General features: G+C 57.4%; 1 protein-coding gene across 10 annotated transcripts in view; it reads left to right on the forward strand.

Moving 5' to 3' along the window:
* LOC104333678 (ankyrin repeat and fibronectin type-III domain-containing protein 1) overlaps positions 1-19,212 on the forward strand; it is a 257,291-nt gene extending 238,079 nt beyond the window's left edge. For all 10 annotated transcript variants that reach the window (XM_075436763.1, XM_075436764.1, XM_075436761.1 and 7 more), the window contains 18 exons: positions 3,289-3,490; positions 3,817-4,024; positions 4,332-4,526; positions 4,772-4,885; positions 5,505-5,602; positions 6,980-7,070; positions 9,235-9,342; positions 9,566-9,665; positions 10,229-10,361; positions 11,092-11,211; positions 11,601-11,816; positions 12,148-12,314; positions 12,635-12,785; positions 13,576-13,744; positions 13,998-14,164; positions 14,684-14,894; positions 15,206-15,873; positions 18,002-19,212. In XM_075436763.1, coding sequence (XP_075292878.1) covers positions 3,289-3,490; positions 3,817-4,024; positions 4,332-4,526; positions 4,772-4,885; positions 5,505-5,602; positions 6,980-7,070; positions 9,235-9,342; positions 9,566-9,665; positions 10,229-10,361; positions 11,092-11,211; positions 11,601-11,816; positions 12,148-12,314; positions 12,635-12,785; positions 13,576-13,744; positions 13,998-14,164; positions 14,684-14,894; positions 15,206-15,873; positions 18,002-18,289 — 3,406 coding nt within the window. In that variant the 3' untranslated portion in view covers positions 18,290-19,212. The remainder of the gene's footprint in view (positions 1-3,288; positions 3,491-3,816; positions 4,025-4,331; positions 4,527-4,771; positions 4,886-5,504; positions 5,603-6,979; positions 7,071-9,234; positions 9,343-9,565; positions 9,666-10,228; positions 10,362-11,091; positions 11,212-11,600; positions 11,817-12,147; positions 12,315-12,634; positions 12,786-13,575; positions 13,745-13,997; positions 14,165-14,683; positions 14,895-15,205; positions 15,874-18,001) is intronic.
* The last annotated feature ends 215 nt before the right edge of the window (positions 19,213-19,427 follow it).

A 19,427-nucleotide genomic window follows, 5' to 3' on the forward strand; every position in this document is an offset into this window, starting at 1 on the left:
TTAAAAAAATTCCTCATTACATTGGTTTTGTGACATGAGTCTGGCCAGCCCTAATGAATCCTTTAGCAGAACCTCAGCCCTTTCCATGGAGTTTGCTGGTTCATAGATTTCTGGCATTGCAGACCTGATGTCCATACCACCTCCTTGACAGTGGCAAACACATCCCACAGCCAGAAAACTGAACTGCTGGGGCAGACAAAGCACCTGTCCCCTGCTGTGGTGTTTGCAGTAGGTAGGTAAATAATTAGCAACAAGAATTGATTGTGGTAGAGGTAAATTTAGTTCAGCTGCACTGAGACTATAAAGGCAGAGGAGGTGGGACTGACCTCCTTCCACTACCTCTGTGCAGGATGGGGCTTTGTCATGGGGGTGAGCTGGTGTTGGCTGGTTGTAACTTGAGGGCACGACATCTGTGGGTGTTGTTTTCAGCTATCAGTTGCTCCACCACAAAGTTTAGCTCTAGATAAATCAAGACTATTTCACTGAGTCCAGATGACTCATAACCACAGGGCAGGAAGCCCTTTTATCTTTGGGGCAGCCGGTTTAATATAGATAGATGTTCACTCCTGAGCTCTGAATAATTTCCATCTCTTTACTTCTCATTAAAACCAAATCAGATGAGGGAAAATTGTGAGAAATTTCTGTGTTGCCTCTGTTTCTACCATCTCTGAGGGAACTTCCTCCAAATTGTGCAGTCTGCCTGCACTGGGTCATTTGCCATATATTTTAATTGGCAGAAAAAAGTGCTTTTGCTCCAAAGCACCACTCTTTTTTTAAACCTTGATTCTGCAGGCATGGATGGAGCTGGGATTGGTTACAACAGGGTCTAACCCAGCTTCCAGAGAGGTACTTTTGGGGTCTTCATTCCTTTCCTGATGTAGGAGAGCATTATTACCTACTTGGATGAAGAGGAATGGCAGAGGAATTGGGCACCTTGCCAACAAACCTGCTAAAAGAGCTGTCTTCACCTCTGAGCAGCAGCTGAGGGTGGAAAGAGAAGAACTTGGGCAGCAGAGTGCTCTTAAACATGAGAGAAAAGGCAAGGTTTTGCTTGAGAGTCTTTCAAGTTGGTTGTTTCTCTTTCCTAAGTATGTCAGATAGCACCTTGCTTCTTGGGCTTGGTCTGTGCGTCAGGACCTGCCTTCCTGGTTGCCTCTTCCTGCCTGCACAGGCACGGGTGGCTTTTCTCTCTTAATTTCTGTCCACCAGTGACAGCAGAACTCTGTGATGCTTTTCTGCTCCTTTGATATCAGGGGTCTTGTATTTGTCATCTGTAGAGGCTTGTATGTGCCCTGTGCAGAGCCCCTTGGCATGAGGAGACTTCAGCAGTGGCCATGCCAGGAGCTGCTCCATGTCCGTGGTGAAACATGATGTGCTCAGGCTGGCACAGCCGTAAGCTGAGGACTCTGTGTCCAGAGCCAGGTAGGTCCCAGTGAGCCCAGGGCTGGTTCTCCAGCACTTCCCTGTGTTTTGCAGGTCTCTCCCCCCATGGTGATGCCCTCCCGGTGCAGCTCCACTTACTCCCCACCAGAGTCAGCGGGATCCTGCTGCGTGGATCTCAGTGACCTCCACGTCATTGCTTAGGGGTGTCTTGCCACCTGAAACTCACGTGGTTGGTGTTCACTATCTGTCAGGTCCATAAAGCCCTACATTCAGATAACACCCACCCCTGGAGGAATCCGGTGCAGCAACTCGACACTGCCGCTTGGGCCACACTCAAGACCTCTAAATCTGTAGGCTGAAGCCAATGAGATGAGTGATTGGCAGGAGCCAACCTCCCCATCATTTTACGCTTTTAAATATCACAGTAATAAAAGCTAAAATCATTAAAGGACTTCTGCAGCCCACTCTGTCTAATCTGAAATGAGGATGAGGAAGAGCACGCAGCGAGGTTGTTATTAATATCATGCATCCTGATGATGGCTTTATAAACATCATCATCACAGGCATGGCTTCGCAGTAGCATTTTGGCAGGACCTTCTAGACAACTGTCATGTTTTCTATCAGGCTTACCCCTTGCTTGATATTTAACCAATCAAGTGATGCAGGGAAGACCTTGCCCCTAAATATCTGATCTTATACAAAAGGATGTGAGGTCAAAACTGAGAGAAACTGTGTTAAGCGTAGTTGTGCTAAAAGCTCTTTAGGCCTGATGCTCCTTGTTTGGGAACTATGCCATGGGCCACGACAAGAACGGGATCAAGTGTTTGACACCAGTGAAAACCCTCAGTGCTGTAAGGGATGACTCATGGGCAAAAGCCCTGTGCAGCGGTGAGGCCACACTTGCACTGAAGCTGGGGTCTTTCCCTGGTGGGGATTAGGTCTTGATGGGGATGTGAGGGTCATGGCTGCAGGGAGAGGGGTAGCTCCCCCTCTGGGAAACCAAGAAAAGATGCCTTTCCTAGTGACTTGTACATATTTACTGTGGTTATTTAAAGTAGATATCAAAATCAGAGTGGAGAAAAGATTTTGTAGCTTAATCAGTGTGGATGGAGAAGGTGAAGAGCAGCTATAGAGCCTGGGTCTGCTTGTGGGCAGGAGACTGGGGGTCGCTGGTCCCCATCAGGACCTGGTGTTGTCTCGGTGCCATTGGAAATGGCCTTTTGGCCATTCCCTGCTCTTGCTTCACTTTCAGAGGTGCCCTTTGCTGGAGTAAAGACCCTGAGGAAAGCCATGTACCAGAGAGGGCTAGGGGATGGCAGTAAGCGCAGAAGATGGGTTCCTGCTAGAAGGATGGATGTGGAGAGGGTGCGCCAGGCAGTCCCAAGCCAACTGCATGGTGGGCAGCACTCATCCAGCACGGGGCTCAGGGGCTGCCAGTCCCTGCAGCCCCCACTGCTGGGGGAGTCTGGATGGCCCCAGATGGGGCAGGCCATGTCTGTGGGAGCTGGATGGTAGAGACTGGGAGTGAGGAGAGGTTTCCTTGGTGTGATGGATGGGAACCGGTTGTGGAGCTGAGCATCCCAGCTCAAGGGCAGTGTGCGGCCAGACCAGCCCTTGGGTCTGGAAGGAAACGTCTCACCTGCAGAGTTCATACAAGCCCCTTGGGACCCCTGCAGGGCCAGCAGCAGGGATGGGGGGGAGGAACGGACTGGCCTCAGGTGATAGCAGATGGAGGAGGGCATTTCTGGCACCAGCATCCGCCTTGCAGCTGCTCGCATCGGTGCTGCCCTGGCACTGCTCTGGCTCTTCTGGGTCATGCCTCAGTTCTGATGCTGCAGATGTGCCTCTGCCTTTCTGGCACATCCTCCATGCCTTGTTTTCCCACACCTCTTTGCCCTTTCCCAGGTCATCCTCCCCTAAAATGACACAGCAGATGCGGGACCTGCAGCTGGCGCAGGCCAGGAAGCCGCCAGGCCCTTCCTCACCGAACGCAGCCAAGAGGCTCTACCGAAACTTGTCGGGGAAATTCCGTGTCAACTACACATCCTTCGATGAGAGCAGCCTGGCGGGACGGGGCGAGAAGGAGAAGCTCCGCAAGTCCTACCTGGTCAGTGCCCGCTGGCTCCATCCAGCGCTGCTGTGGCCGGGAAGACGGGGATGGAGGGTCTGTGTGTGGGTGATACTGTCACCTGGGTGGAAGCCTAAGAATGCGCTGAGTGAAGCTGCCCTGGAGCAAGTTCAGCTGGAGCTGGTCCGGGTGTTTGCTCAGCATCATCCAGTTGTGTCTGCAAAGAGCTGATGCTCCCAAACACCTGGGACCAGGGTAGCCCACCCTTTTTGGGCTTGTGGCATGCTGGTGAGGGGCTAGGGTGTTTGGTGGGGTGGAGGGGGGTGCCCCATGCTCAGCCAACCTGCGTTTCTCCATCCACCCAGTTTCAGAGCAATGCTGCCCTCTTCGAGGCCGTGGAGCTGCAGGACCTAGACAGGGTCCAGGAGCTGCTGAAGCAGTACAGTCCTGAGGAGCTGGACCTCAACACCCCTAACAGTGAGGGACTGCTGCCCCTGGACATCGCCATCATGACCAACAACGCCCCCATCGCTAGGGCCCTGCTGCAGGCAGGAGCCAAGGAGAGCCCACACTGTGAGTAGGTGTGGGGGAGCCATGCCCATCACCTGGGTCTCCAACGTGGTGGAGTGGAGCACCCCAGGTGGCAGTGTCAAGGTGGGGAGGTGGTCACTGGGCTCTGGGAAACTGATGCAGGCTGTAGCAGGGGTTCAAGTGGAGCCATGCACTCGAGTGGAGCCCAAGAGCAGGACATGGAGGGGAGGATGGAGGTCTTACGGTGGGAATTTGATGTCAGCAGAGCCTGGGCTTGCCCTAACCGCCTTCTCTTCCCTCTTCCTGGCTCCCCTCTTGGGACCCATGGCCGTGCCCACCAACCCCACAGTCATGAGCCTGGAGAGCCGCTCACTGCACCTCTCCACGCTGGTGCGGGAAGCGGAGCAGCGTGTCAACGAGCTGACGGCGCAGGTGGTGAACGAGGCGCCCAACACCGACTGCTCTGAGAAAGAGAAGCAGCTCAAGGCCTGGGAGTGGCGATACCGGCTTTACAAGCGCATGAAGGCAGGGTTTGAGCATGCCCGTGAGTGCCCTCAGGAGGGCTTGTCTGGGGGGCAGCCACTGCACTGGGGGAAGGAACAGGACTGTGTGTGGTCCAGGCATGGGGGAGGATCCCTACGCCCTGTAGCCAGGGCTTGCTGTATGGGTGCATGGGGGGTGAGCACTCTGGGAGCATGTCCCTGGGCATGGGGTGAGGCCCAGCAGGGACACTGAGGGGTTCAGAGTGACCGTCCTTGCTGTAGTGGTCACTGTGCTCTCTGTCCCCAGGAGTGCCAGACGCCCCCACCAACGTCCACCTCTCCGTGGCCAGCAGCTCCTCGGTGCAGGTGACCTTTTGGGAGCCTCTAAGCGTCAATTCGGCTGTCGTCACCAAGTACAAAGGTAAGGACCAGGGTCCCCACAGCAGTGCAGCGGACATGCAGCCATGGCAGGTGCCAGCGGCGCGTGTTGGGGTGCTTAGCCCAGGCACACCACGCAGCATTGCTGGGAGTGTGGGCAGTGCTGCCAAGCCCCTGTCAAGCCACCTTTGTGCTCCAGCACAGGAGGAGCCAGGGCTGAATGCTGCTGGACAGCCCAGCCACCACCCAAATGGTCTGAACTGGACCGAACCACTACCCTGCACTGAGGCAGAACTCGGGTTGCCACTTGTTTGCCACCCCCTCAACCTGCACACTAGAGGGGCTTTGCTGTCCTGCTGCTCTTATGCCCCTCACCCACTGAAACCAGATATCTTTGGCTTCTGGGAGAATTTCCCCCATCCTCAACTCCTGACCCCTTGTTTGAGGGTGCTGACCCTGTCTGATGTGGCTTGGTGAGAAGGACTGCAGCTCTACGTGCCATCCCCCCCGTTGTGGCTTCTCCTCTCCCCTGCCTTTGCTCAGCTGCCTCCAGCTCCGGCGCTGCCCGCGGTCCCTCTGCGGCTGCTGGCCCCGACACGCTGCAGCCAGCCCTGGTAGCCTGTCCCGGCTCCGGGGCCACCTTGGGGTCTCTCTCCTTTCAGTGGAGTGGAGCTGCTCCCCAACCTTCTCGCCACCTCTGGGAGAGGCTGTGATCGACAAGCTGAAGAACCTGCACTTCACCATCCACGGGCTGGTGTCGGTGAGCTCTCGGGGTGCCCCACGGGGTTAGAGCCCACAGCCAGGAAAAGCTGCTGGCCATAGTGCAGCCCGTGGGGTCGTTCCCTGCAGCCGACGTGGGAAGGGGATGGAGCATCATTTCAAGCAGGAAGAATAGGATTGTGCCACGGTGCATGGCATGTTCAGCACAGCCTGTGGGCAGAGCGAAGAGTGTGGGGCCGGGAGAGGCGTCTGTCTCTGCACAGCCGCAGCCGCGGTGGCGATGGGGAAACCCCCTGCACAGGGTGCCTGCGGACTCTCGAGTGAAAGGCAGAATGGGCCCATTCACCGACTGCCTGATTTATCCTCTGTCCCCCACTCCGCTCCCATCTCCACCCATGCTCCTCCTGGGCAATAAATCAGTAGCTCGTTCCTCTGCCACCTGCACAGATCGACCCCTGGCACCAGCCCCGTTGCTCATTGGAGAGGGGGGACTAGCCCTGTCTCCATCTCTGGGAGCTTGGCAAGGTCACGGGCTGGTTGGGGCTGGGGCTCCCTGCTGTTTTATCTCCCTGAGAACTGCAGGGGCCATGCTGCCTGTCAGCTGTCCCCTCCCTGGCGGCTGCCATCCTGTCCCCGACATGCATTGGACTGGTGGGAGGGAGATGGGGCTGGATGGGGACTGCAGTGGGATGGAGCTTGGGATGGGAACACGGGCAGATGCTGGGATGAAGGGGGCTGCCCTTACCAGGGAGGTGCAGTGCCAAAGCTCTGGGGCAGGCAGGCAGGCAAGGACCACCAACTCGAGGAGGGGGAAAGCCAAGGCAGCGGTGTTGGAGCCCCAGGGCCACTGTCAGGGGGGAGAGCTGCCCTGGTGCACGGCAGGACAGGGCTCGAGCAGAGCCTGGAGCAGTGCTGCTGCAAGGAGCTGATCTGAGCCCATCAATCATGCTTTCAGAGCTGTTTCGCAGGCTTCTGTCTGCCTTCATGAGCGTCTGGAGGCCTTGCAACATCTGGCAACTTGACTGGGCTTTAATCAGAGGCCTTTAATCACTGTCGCTGTGCCACAAGCCCTCAACAATGTTGGGCCAGCTCCCTGTTTCCAGGGGCTGGATCCTTGCACATCCCAGTGGGAACGCAGCACCCCTGTGGAAGCCCCATGTCTTCAGGGCCAGAGCATCTCCTGACAAGGGGCATTTGCAATGTCCCATCCTTCTCCTGCCTCCTGCCGAAACCACTCACCTGGGCCTTGGGGATTCTCTAGTGTCTGATAACAAGGGCTTTGTACAGCTGGGGGAGGTCAGAGCCAGTGAACCGGGGTGCAAGCTCCCAGTTTAGTACTCCTCGTGGTGGAGTCCTTCCCTCACATGCCAAGCTGGGAGAGGTGCTGGTGTGCTGAGTGTGGCTTCCCCCCTTGCAGGGCACAGCTTACTACGTCCAGGTGTCTGCCTACAACATGAAGGGCTGGGGTCCCCCGCAAGCCTCCGTGCCCCCTTTCGCCATCCCTTCCAGTAAGTACCACTGGGAAGACCTGTGGGAACCAGCAGCGGCTGCTGGGTGGATGGGGGAAGGCAGCAGCTCCTGTGCCATCCGGCGTCCCGCTCACAGCTGGGATGGGGTCTGGTGGACCTGGGAGCAGAGGCAGCATTCGGGGTCTCAGCCCAGGCAGGGAGGCTGTGCCCGCAGGTCCAGGATGCTGCCTCCAGCCAGCAGGAACTTTGCCAAATACTAATTTTTCAACCTGAAATTCTCCTGGCTGCCTGGTAGAGGCCGAGCTGTTTTAGGCTGCCTGTATCAGCTCATCCTAAGGAGAAAGCTAGGAGAGAGGATGTTTTGATTTCTCAGTTAAAAGGAAAGCAATGCAGCCATCTCCTCTGTAGGAAGGAAAGTGGGTTTTTTAGCAGAGAATTGTAATTTAGCACAGGGCAGCTTTTGGGAGGGCTTGATCATTACTGCCTCAATGGCATCTGCCCCAGAGTGGCCAAGCTTGTGCAAACCCACTGTTGGCACATGCTGAGTGGTGATGTGGTGGGATGCCCCAGCTCAGGCCCCGGACGTGCCCCCGGGGCTCACAGTCGTCCTGGTCCTGGGTGGCAGTGGGCCTGGAGCCCTTCAGGTGCCACCGCACGCTCTCCCCCATCCAGCCCAGCCCCAGGGACTGAGCTGCGATGGGGTCACAAGCCCCACCAAAGACCAGCTCTGGGCTGTCAGCACTCACCTCCCCACGCTGGCACCAGGACAGGGAGGGTGGGAAAAACCACCCAGTGTCACACAAGGCACCCCAGGGTGCTGGGGGAGACAGGCCAGGAGGACTGAACTGGAAGGAACAGCCCCAAAGGGTGAAGTTCAGGGCTGAGCAGGCTCCGAGGTGGCCTCTGGTCCCAAGACAGGTCTCCGCTGCATGGCAATCCTGCCAGCTCAGCACTGCTGGATGTGTAAGGAGCGGCCCCATGTGCACCTGGGGAGGCTGAGCCCATGCCAATGAGCAGGGAGCGGGGCGGTGGGCACGCAGCCCCTGCCACCATGCTCGCAGGCAGCAAGGGGACCAGGCACGCTGCTGCCCACGGAGCACGCTGCCTGCACGCAGCAAACACACCGCGTGCAGGTCGAGGTGCAGGTCGCAGGGTGCATGAGCAGCGGTGGGGCCAGAGATGTGCGGGCACCATGCACAGCTCTAGCTGCAGACACCCAAGTGCTGTAGCACCGGTATGGAAAGATGCAAAAATACATTTGCATGTATATGAATGCATATAGCGAGCCTACCCATGCACTGCATTGCCCTGGCTTTACCCTGTCCTGGCATTGGACGTCGGTCGTGTTTGCAGCCACTTCAAAGCTCCTTTGCCATCCTACATGGGTTACATTCCCCGTGCCCGAGATCCACACAGCATTGATACAGAGAGTGGCTGAAGTGAATCAGACATGAGTGGGTTTTATTATTTTTATCTCTATTAATGTTTCTCCCTTTGGTAAAGATCCCTCCCTGGCCCAGCAGAATATAGTCAGGCACCTCCCCGGGTGTTTTTAAAGCTCCTAAAAATAGTGGCAAGGCCCAGCCAAAGTTAACAGAGCTGAACTTTCCATGGAAAACAGCAGCAGGCAGGACACAGAGGGTGTTTAAAGCAATTAATGTAAAGCTAATGTAGAAGCGCCGGCAGGTCCCCAGCCCCGCTCCCGGTCCTGCTGCTGTCTCGCATCGGGTGGAGCTGGCAGGAGAGCTTATTTATGAGTTTGCCCAGCTCTCAGCACTTGCCTGGAGAAAGCTGAAGCTCCGGGGAAGACCTGGAGGAAGACACTGGAAAGAATTTTATTTTTGAAGGCCGGTGAAGTGTGGCAGCAACAGACAGGACCTTGTTCTTTCCCTCTGCTGTGTCCCCGCTGTGCTGTGGGGTGGCCAGTGGCCATGGGGTGCTGTGGAGAGCTGAGATGCTCCTGGGAAGACAGGGACAAAACGGGGGATCTCCCAAAGCCCAGCCCACCCAGAGTTGCCCAGCACCCATGACTGCTGCCGTGCCATGCTGTGCCATTCTGTGCTTGTGGGACACATAGGTGGGGTGCCAGGAGGTGACATGCCATGGGGAGGAGGGGTCAGGAAGACCTTTCTCCCAGGTTGAGGGGTAGATGCTGGGGGCAATGGGCCAGGTGCTGGGGGTGATGCTGGTCGGTCCTCCACAGACTGGCGGGAGTACGACGGCCGGGCTCCACGGCGAAGAGGGCAAGCTGAAGCTCTGGACCATCTGCTGGGCCAGGTGAAGACCGTCCACCAGCACTGTGTTTGCCATGGTGAGTGCACGGTACGGTGCTGTGGGAAGGCTGGGGTTGGGCATCCAGCCAGGCTGGGGTAGCACCAGACGTAGGTCTGTCTTGTGGATGAGCATAGCAGGGAGACAGCTTAGGCAGTGGAGACCTCGGCAGAGCCTTCCCACCGGGTTGGCATGCCATGCCGCAGGCTCCCGGTGCAGCTCTTCATCTCCTGCTGCAGCATCCTCTGCTCTCTGCTCCTCAGAGCCCTGCAAGAACCAGCCCCAGAGCAGGAAGCACTCGGTCTCCAAGAGCCTCAAGCACCTCTTCCATGCTGGCAGCAAGTTTCTCAAGACCCTGAAGCGGTGAGAGGCTGGTGCGCGGGGTGCTGGAGAGCCCCTCTCCCAGTGGGGCACTGGGCATGGCCAGGAGCTGTGCGTGCAATCTGAGAGCTGGGGGTGCTCAGAGCTGAATCCTTGCCTGGAATGAGCTGGTGGTGTCAGTAGAGATGAGTCCCACTGGTCAAAATCAAGCGTTTCTCCTTGGTGTTTCTATTTGGACTGACCAAGCTGTGCCTATGCCCTGATCTCTGCACCATCTCTGAGTATCACCCAACACCCACCCTCCTCTAGACCCACCACCCTCCCACTGCCCTCCTTCATGCTTGGCCTCCAGGCAGCCCTTGCATGGCCTCACCACCCTCCCTTGTGCTGGCCGGGGCACCAGCCATGACATCGACCAGACTCACCTTGCTGGCAGCATTGGGTTCCTGCTCCTGCACACTGGCTGTGTGCCTCTTCTGCCACGGGCTGTTGGAGAGGAGCTGAGACCTGGGGCAGGGCATCTTCTCTGACCTCGGGAGAGAGACTCTGGGAAACGAAGCTGGCAGCTGGGAGTGACACTGAAGTCTGTCTTCTCTCCCGTGCAGGGGCCTCTACCTGACAGCCATCTTCTACAAGGATGACAACATCCTGGTGACCCATGAAGACCAGATCCCCGTGGTGGAGATTGATGACACCTACTCCTGCCTGCTCATGCAAGATTTTCTCTGGTTCACCAAGGTGGGTGGCCTGGGTTCCTGTGCCGTGCACTGGAGCACGGCAGCAGTGTGTTTCCCTGCTGGGCCTTGGCAGCGCAGGCAGCCCACAGCCATGCTGCTCGCCGGGGTTCACTGTGGACTGAGAAACCATCAGGGAACAGCATTTCCACTCAGCCCCTGAATCCCGAGGTTGGGTGATGGACTGGCACCACGCTGGGCAGACTGTGTGCCGTGATGGGTGGGCGCTGCCTCTCCACAGGGATGCCAGTATCTTCTCAGCTGTTTGACTGCTTCACCGCAGCATCCTGCCATGGCAGCTCTGACTGTTGTACGGAGCAGGACTTGCAGGGTGCTGATGCCTGGTCCTCCGCTGTCAGTAGGCTTAGTGAAAGGCTAGGTGGGCAACTCAGGGCCAAAATCTTTTGCTGGAGGGTGCTTATCTACTGAGGGAGAAGCCTGTCTTCTCCCTCTTTCTCTTGGCTACCTGCTACTTAAACTTAAGGTCTCAGTCCTAGATGAAGACAGATATCTGAGTGGACGTGGCATGGTGCTTCCCTCGGGTACAGGCTCTGGTGACATCTCAGGGTGTCTGTGGCATAGGAAATCGCACCCCTACTGAAAGGTGGTTTGTGCAGGTGCACGTTCCTAACCCAGCTCAAACAGAAAGGCAAATGGATTTCCCCAAAGCACGTCGGTGTGACCCTGCTGCAGGCAGCGGTGGCCGGTGGTGACAGCCCTTTGGTGTGCTGCAGGTGTCATGCATGTGGGACGAGATCCTGTGGCTGCGGCAGTGTGTCACCGTATCCCAGTCGTCCTGTTCCTGCATCCTGCAGACACGCTTCAAGATGCTGCTGGCCATCTCGCAAATGCAGGTGAGGGTGGGCCTGGGGTGGGAGCAAATGCTTTTTGGGGGCACTGTGAGCCAGGCTGCTTTGGGAGCAGGATGCAGTTGTGCCACAGCCAGCAAAACCCCAGGCTCTGCCAGTTCTGCCCGCAGCTCGGTGAGCAGCGGGACGAGGTGCCCCTGCTTCATCCACCCTGACAGGACCCCAGTTGTAGGGCAGTGGGGGTCAGGCTTCATGGCAATCTCCTGCAGAGGGGCTGGGGGATATCACTGGGTGTTTTGCCAGGCAGGCTGGTTTCCAGCTCGCAGAGGGGAGACCCCCAGTCATGTCACAGCTACCCAGGCCCACAGAGCACTGTGCTTCAAGGATGTCCCCTGACCCATTGCTTTCTCCTGCCCTTCCATCCTATTACACAGGGGTTGCTTGGCATCCAGGACCTGGGGCAGGTCTTCTTTGAGCCCGTCAAAGACAAACAGGGCAACATCCTCATCGTCACCCTGAAGGAGGTGAAGACCAACCAGACCTTTGAGAGCGTCCGCTGGGTTCCCATCTGCAAGCTGCAGACCACCCGCAAGTCTGTGTCCTCCCCAGAGGAGCCCACCGCTCTGGACACACTGCTGATCTCCGTCCAGGTGCTGCACCGGTGCCATCGCGGCAGGGGATTGCAGTGGGCACCACTGCGGGACCACCACCACTCCCTGCTCCCCCTTGGGCTGGAAAGGCCACAGCAGAGCCTGGACCACCAGGGTTCGGTCCTGGCTGTGGGCGGAGGGGGAACAGAACCCAACCAACCTGAAAATATCCTGTTGCTTCGAGGGGAGGCATCAGGCTGGTGCCGGATTGTACTTACTCTGCCACTTCCCTTCTGCGGGCTGCACTGGCTGAGCTGTGGCACCTGACACGAGGGCAGGAGAGAGCCCCGCTGTGAGGGTTTGCTCAGTCCAGCAGTGCCTTTCTCCTCAGGACAAGCTGGCTTACCACCAGCGGAGCAGCCATGCCCTCTCCTCGGGCCTCTACCTGGGCTACTTGAAGCTCTGCAGCGCCGTGGATCAGATCCGAGTGCTGGTGCCGGAGCAGCTCCCCAACATCCTGTGCCACGTCAAGATTCGCTCCAACCCCAACATCTCCAGGTGGGTCTTGCAGGGCAGCTCACCCGGGGCAGCCATGCTCCTCTGCCTCGTGCAGCCTGAGAGCACCCATCACTTCCCGCTCCGCTCTCGGGCTCCTGGCAGCAGCGTAATATTCCCTCTCAGCCCCGCTGCCTGCCATGCAGGGCAGCCTGGAACTGGAGCAAACGAAAGTTCCCCTCTGCCTCCACACCTCTCACATCTCTCAAGTGCTGCACTGTCTGCGGAGGAACAGCCAAGCAAACACAGCTCTCACAGTGACTGTGCTTTAGGTCCACGCCGAGCTGCTCCCTCCTGCACATGTCTGTCTCTTCCTTCTCCAGGGAGGAGTGGGAATGGCTGCAGAAGATGGCCAGTGTGGAGGAGCCCATTCCTGTGGAGCCAGAGGCTGACACCCCCCGGAACCACTTGTTTCAGGAGCTCCAAGTGGCCATCAAGGAGCTGATGACTCTGGTCAACATCCCGTTGCAAGAGGTACGGACAGGTGCTGATGTCTGGGGAGGGGGAAAGGGAAGAAGCAGTGCAGTACCGTTCTGGTCACCGTAGCATGCAGGGTACCGCAGCCCCTGGCCCCTCTTTGGGGGCTTGAAGCATTGATCACATTTTAGTCCTGTGCAAATAGAAGGCAAGTGATAATCAACCAGCATCTGCAGCATCTGCCTGCCCAGGGACAGTGTCCACAGGAGCTGCTTGTCACTTACCTCTACCTCCAGAGCAAGGATAGTGAATCTGGGTTTGCATTATTGCCTACCGTGTGGTTTGGTCCTGGGTTCAGCCCTTGCAGCTTGAGACCAGCCCAACTCTGCCCCACCACAGCCGGATGATCCCTGGCCATTGGCTGCAGCCCCCTGGGCCAGACTGCATGGAGAGAAATCCCTCCTCCACCATGCCAAATATTTGCTGGGAAGGTTCCCACCAGCCCCGGTGCCAGGCATGTGCTTCTGACCGGGTGGCTGTGAGGGCACCTCTCAGAGCAGGGCTGAGACCATTGCTGGTGGCACTTCTCCTCTGAGACCCTGATGTTGTGACGTTGACTAGCAGTTTAGAGACTTTTAGGAGGCATAAAAGCGAAAGGGAGGTGGGCAGATTATGCCAGAAGCAAGGAGCCTTTAGCTGTGTGCTGAAACAGCACTGTCCCCTGGCTGTAGGTGATCCCTGAGGACTCCTCCGCCGTCATGAGTAGACATGCTTGAAGCCACTTCCCCCAGACACAGCAAAGTTCATGTTGATGTTTGCAGCCATTACCTGCTGTGTCTTCTTACAGGCCAAAGATTTCCGTCTGTACAGTCAAGAGGTGCTGGACTTTGGAGGCCAGGTCTCCTTCCTGCTGCTGCTGCCTCCATCAGATGATGTCTGCACTGCTCCGGGCCAGAACAACCCCTACACCCCTCGCTCTGGCTTCCTCACGCTGCCACTGCAGATCTTTGAGCTTGGTGAGAAGCGGGGATGCCAAAACCCATCTCTGCCAGTCTCCTTGCCCTCTGAGACGTCCCAAGAGCTGGGATGGGCAGTGAGGTGGGCTGGATCTCCCTCATCTTCCTCAGAAGAGGAGGGATGGAGAGGGATGCTGAGGGCTCTCTAGGTGGGCTAGGGGAGAGTGTTGCTTCCTCCCTGCATTGGGTGAGTGCAGAGGAGCCCGTAGGGCATCCACAGCAAGGGACCTGATAATTTTCGTTCCCTTCCCAGTCCACTTCTTCACATATGACCGGGAATTCATCACCCAGTACTGCCAGGTGTCCGCCCTCCTGGAGCTGGAGTCGCTCCTCTCTCAGCAGAGCCTCAGGGAGGCCTTCTCTGATGCTGAGCTCTCCACCGCCAAGCAGAGGCACCAGCAGGTCCAGGACTACATCCAGGTACACGGAGCTGGGAGGGAGCCAGGCTCAACGGTGCCCACAGGAAGTGGCCAGGACAGTCATGCCCTGGACAATCTACAGGAGCATCCCCAGCAGGGCTGTCCTCTCATGTTCCCAGCTGTGACCCCACAGGATTTCCCTGATGTGGCAGACAGGCAGCAGCAGTCTAGCAACTGCTTACTGCAATGATCACATTAAAAGTCCTGATTAGAGAGCTGGAGATTCCTGCTCTGCCAGTCCCCACCTGGCTAGAGAAGGGCCTGGACACGCGAAAGAGCACCCAATGCTACCCCCTTTCCCAGCACCGTTGCCTGCAGCAGGCAGGTCCTGCTGAACCGGCAGCTGCGGGTGGTTGAAGCAGCATCTCCCCCACCTGAGAGGACTTTCTTGGGATTTCCTGACTCAGGGATTCCTGGAAGCTTTTGCCTTTTGGGAAAGGTGTGTGAGGGGAGCCTGTGGGGCTTTTTTGTTGCTGCTGTTTGCTTTTTGAAAGGAATCCTTCGTTTCCTATTTTGGCAGCAAATGGAGGAGATCTGGCGTGAGATGCGCTGGATCATGGATGCCCTGCAACACGCCCGGTACAAGCAGCCCTCCTGCGGCGTGTCTCTCAGCGGCTTCCTCAGCGAGGCTGGCGGTGCAATGAAGGAGAAAACCCAATCCACCTCATCCCACCTCGACTACCTTCCGTCCCCAGCGCCCTCGCCAGAGACCAGCCGTAAGCTTAACTCCGGTAAGGGCCCCGCTTTGCAAAGCTCCTGCCGGGTGGGCTCAGGGTGCAGCCCATGCTCCGGGGGCCCAGGACTGCTGCTCTGGCTGGCTGCACTATGGGGGTGCAGGCAGGGGCCACCATCAGGAGTACAGGCAGGGCAGTTGATCTCGGGCAAGACCTGCTCTACCTGTTCCTTGGTGAGCGCAGCACGGGTGTATGGCAAGGGGGTAAACGCTCAGGGGCTTCCTTGGACTCCGTCTGGTGCGAACCCTCAGCTGGGGTTGCTGATAGCAAGGCTGAGCCCCTCTCTGCTTCTCTTATGTGCCTCTCAGACTTGCATGGGCTGTCGGATGAAGAGGGCTCCTCAGAGGTGTTCCTGGCCACCGACAGCGACTACGACTCCAGCAGGGCCCAGAGCCCAAAGGAGCTTGACCTGGTGTACTCCTCCACGGGGCCCGAGTGCTGCAGCCGGAGAGTCGCCCGCACCCTGCGGGACAGTGCCCCGGATGTCCTGCAGACCCACGAGCTCAAGACCCCACCACTGCCGCCACCACCACCGGAGGAGCCCCGGCCACCCCCCGAGCTCTACGACAGCGACTTCGTCCTGCCCAGCCGACAGATTGAGCTGCTGCGCATCACGGAGAAGCGGCAGGCATACTGTGTTCGAACCAGCAGCCTGGACTTCCCCAAACCGCTCTGCCAGGCGGCCAGAAAGTCCTGCCCCGGCTCCGTCAACAGCTCCCCGACGGAGAGCAGGACCGTGGGCCACTGCAGCCAGCTCAGGCTGGGGACTGGCTCAACGCCCAGCCCCGAGCACGGCTGTGGTGGGCAGGGATCTGAGCCCGTCTTCCGAACACACTCAGCCGAGTGGACTCAGAGCTTCCAGGAGCAGCCGGACCAGCCTGGGAGCTTGGCCGACCGAGGGAAGAAGCCGGGCTCTGTCACCTTGCGGGTCTGCCCTCAGTACGAAACCGGACTCTCCAAAGAGACCAGTGTCAAGGTACTGGAGCCTGCAAAGGGCAGTGCTGCGGCTCTGCTGTGCCTCGACAGAAAGGGCTGGCAGGATGGGGAGGCAGGCAGTGGAGGCTCGTGTGCCCCCCGCCTGGCACTGCCCTTCCCATCCTCCACTGTCCCAGGGCTGAGGTCCCCTGGGGACCTGCAGTGCTCCTGCCCTGCATCCTTTCATCCCTGCAGTAGTGGTGAGGCTCCAGCAGTGCAGGATGGGGCACGTGGCTCTGCAGGAGCGATAGCTGCTCCCAAGGAGGGGGCAAGCCGGGGCCAAGGCTAGGGTGTTTTTGGAGGACGAAGCAGTGCAGCCATGGTTCAGCTCTTGGTCTGTGGTTCAGCAGCTGACAGTAGGTTAGTGCCAGCCAGGGCGAGCAGGGAGTGAGCAAAGGTCACACTGATGGGTTTCCCTCGCCACATCCTGGTGTTCAAACACATCAGCCCCCCAGCTGAAATCCAGCTGTCACCCTGCCGCCCTGTCCCCAATGCTGTTGCACTTCGGGACATGGTTTAGCAGGTATGGTGGTGGTGGGTTGATGGTTGGACTTGATGATCTTAGAGGTCTTTTCCAACCTTAATGATTCTATGATTCTCCCACAGCCTCCCCTCCCCAGGGTCTGCGCTCCCCTGCTTCCAGCCCTGTGTGCCTTTGGGGAAGGGAGAGCAGTAGCCTCTTGTCTCCAGCCCATGAAGGGGAGCAAGCAAAGCTGCCTCCTTGCTAGAAGCATTGGGGTCCACTGGAGCCGCTGTGTGACCTGGTTCCTCTCTGCGAGGGCTTTGCTGCTGAGAGCTGACCCCCGAGCTCTGATCACCCTCACCTACTCCAGGTGGGATCCCCTGTGAAGGAAGTCCCCCAGGGCACATGTCTTGGGCAGGGCCACCTTCTTTGCTCCCAGCCAGGAAGCTCCTTCCCCTGTTGAAATTTCCCCTCCGGCACTGCCGGTGCCCAGAGCCCAGGCTGACGGAGCAGCCTGAGTACAGCCTGCCTATAAAATGGCAGAGGAAGGACAGAGCCAAGGGGCTGCCAGGTTTTACTGCTGGGGAGTTTTGATAGCTGGTTTCTCCTCACCCGGTGGGGACGTTAGAAGCAGAGGGGAATCTGACTTGCAGTATTTATTTTCCATTTGAGAAATTACCATAGATTTCTATGCAACTCAAGCGCAGCCCTCGGGTTCCTGGCGTGCTGCCCACGTGGCTTTTGAAGTTGCAAAGCTCTGGACACGCCTGCTTGAAAGCGTTTTACGATGTTCTTCTCGAAGAAAGCCGAGTTCAAAGGAAAGGCTCCTCGGCTGGCGTAAATCAGCTGAGCCCTGCGATGATTGTTCAGAGCTGGCAGGGTTCACGTGGGCCGAGGGCTTGGACCACCCTGCCGGGACACGGCTTGCGGCGCTCCGCAAGCCCTTACGGATGTGCCAAGGGAAACCGTCGCCTTGCCCAGGCAAGGATGGATGTCCCGCTTTAGGGCCTTTGAAGTCAAGTAGTGGGCTCCTGACAGTCGTTAGCAGCCAGAGCCCAGATGAGCTCGTTTTCTCGGCTGTATTCGAGATTCAGAGGGCAGTCCCCAGAAAGTGGAGAGGGAGAGCGAGGGTAGCTGTTGGTGGGAGAGCCCCGAGCTTGTGAATGGGACCAAACTGAGTGCTGCTTCCCAAAGAGGCTTCAGCTCAACACCACCAGTTTGGCAGAGCCGTTGTGGTTCAGTTGGTCGGATGGTCTGGATCCTGCTTGCAAGAGGGACTTTGCGCAGATACCTTAGTGGTGCCAGAAGCAGGGCTGGGACTAGCCCTGTCCAGCTGCAGGTAATGGGATGGTGGGGCACCCTGAGTGGAGCGGGCGAGCCGTAGGTGACACATGCAAGAGTTGAGCTGTAAGGACACAGATTGTTCAGTGGAGGCAAGGAAGCGGTGCATGAGCTGGGGCCCCAGCCCGTGTGGGCGTTCCTGGGCACAGCGTGCCTGTGGCTCCACGCCAGGCTGCTGCCACTCGCTCGCGGGGCACCATTGGGCCAGCTGTTCCTCCATCCTAATGGTCACCGCTGTAGGACAGGCCGTGTGCTGCCTCTGGCCCTGGTTCCTTCTCATTCCTCCCCCTTACCATCCATCTCTCCCACCTTTCTCTTTCCACAGCTGCATATCACCAGCCAGACGTCTGCCGGGGAGGTGGTGAAGCTGGTGGTGCTGGAGATGAACGATGTCTCCCGTGGCATGCTGGGCGGCTCGGCTGCCTTCTGCTATGGTGAGGAGCAGCTGGAGCACTTCGGACTGGTGTTTGCCTCCGAAGAGAGCGAGCGGTGGCTTCCCGATGACTTCTTGCCTCTGTCCCTCCAAACTACCTGGCCCGAGGGCCGGTTCTACATCCGGATCAAGGAGACATCCCCTCTGGTGCTCCAGTACGGGCCAGCCACCACCGTATGAGAGGAGGAGAGCCGGCAGGGCGGCGTGGGGACCTCAGCTTCCAGAGAGCAGACAGCTCGTCTCTGATGCTTCCTTCTTCCACAGACACCCTCTCATCAGGCGTCCGCGGGGTGGAATGGGATCATACTGGGCTGTGTGTTATTTGTTTGTGTTTTGTTTTTTTTTTTAACCAAAGAGACATCGAGACTCAGTTTTTCTGACTGCAGAAGAGGAGGGTGGAGTGCAGAGACCTCAGAGCTCGGGAGGAATCTCTGCAGGAATGGAATTTTTGAAAGTAAACATTTTTAAGGGGAAAGGGGGGGGGAGAGAGAGGAAAACTATTACAAGAAGAAGCAGCAATACCTTTTTTATTTTCCTTTTTTTCTGAAAAGCCTTGTTTGGGATTCACTGAAGGCAAAGGCACAGAGGATTGCTGGGGAGGGTTGTGGTGTCAATGAGGAGAGGGCACGAGTCACAAGGACAGCACTGAGAAGGGTGTTTTCCTATCATCTGCCCTCCTTTCACTGTACCTGGAGAAACAATTCTTGCACATAGTTCATGGAACAAAATGATATTATTATTTTTTTCATGGAAAAAAATTAATAATAATTGTGCTAGAGACACTGGAGTTGTGTAAGAGGTGAAGACCCTTTGACTTGTTTTAAAGGCAAAAGGAGCCCACACAGCCAGCCCCCCGCACACACAGGTGTGCACACAGCTGTGTGGATACCACCGCTAGAGGTTTGCTATAGGGCAGCCACTGCAACACCCTGTCCACCACCCTAGGATTTCCCTTCCTCCTCGGTTGCCGTTTTGTTCTGGTGATTGTGCTTGGCCTCTCTTGTATGTCCTGTAGCATGACATTTTGTTAGCCAGTAGGTCTCTTGTTAACAAGGTTATTTTTCTGATCTCCTGTGGTCCATAGTAAAGATGACTGCTGCTGACTGCGTATCACTCTTTTCCTTCTTGCGGCTTGATGGGTTGGGCTCATCTTTCATGGGATGCTTTCCACCCAGTGGAGGTTTACGTTAACACGCAAATCGCATGTGTGGGAGTGCAGTGCAAGTTAAGAATGTTTTTCTGGGCTTCGTTGCTCTGTAAGGCAGTTTAAGCTTTGGCATGCAAAGGCAGTCACCTCCACATGGTACTGGAAACCCAA

This window comes from Opisthocomus hoazin, chromosome 15 (genome assembly GCF_030867145.1).
Source record: "Opisthocomus hoazin isolate bOpiHoa1 chromosome 15, bOpiHoa1.hap1, whole genome shotgun sequence".
In the NCBI taxonomy this organism is placed as follows: Eukaryota; Metazoa; Chordata; class Aves; order Opisthocomiformes; family Opisthocomidae; genus Opisthocomus; species Opisthocomus hoazin.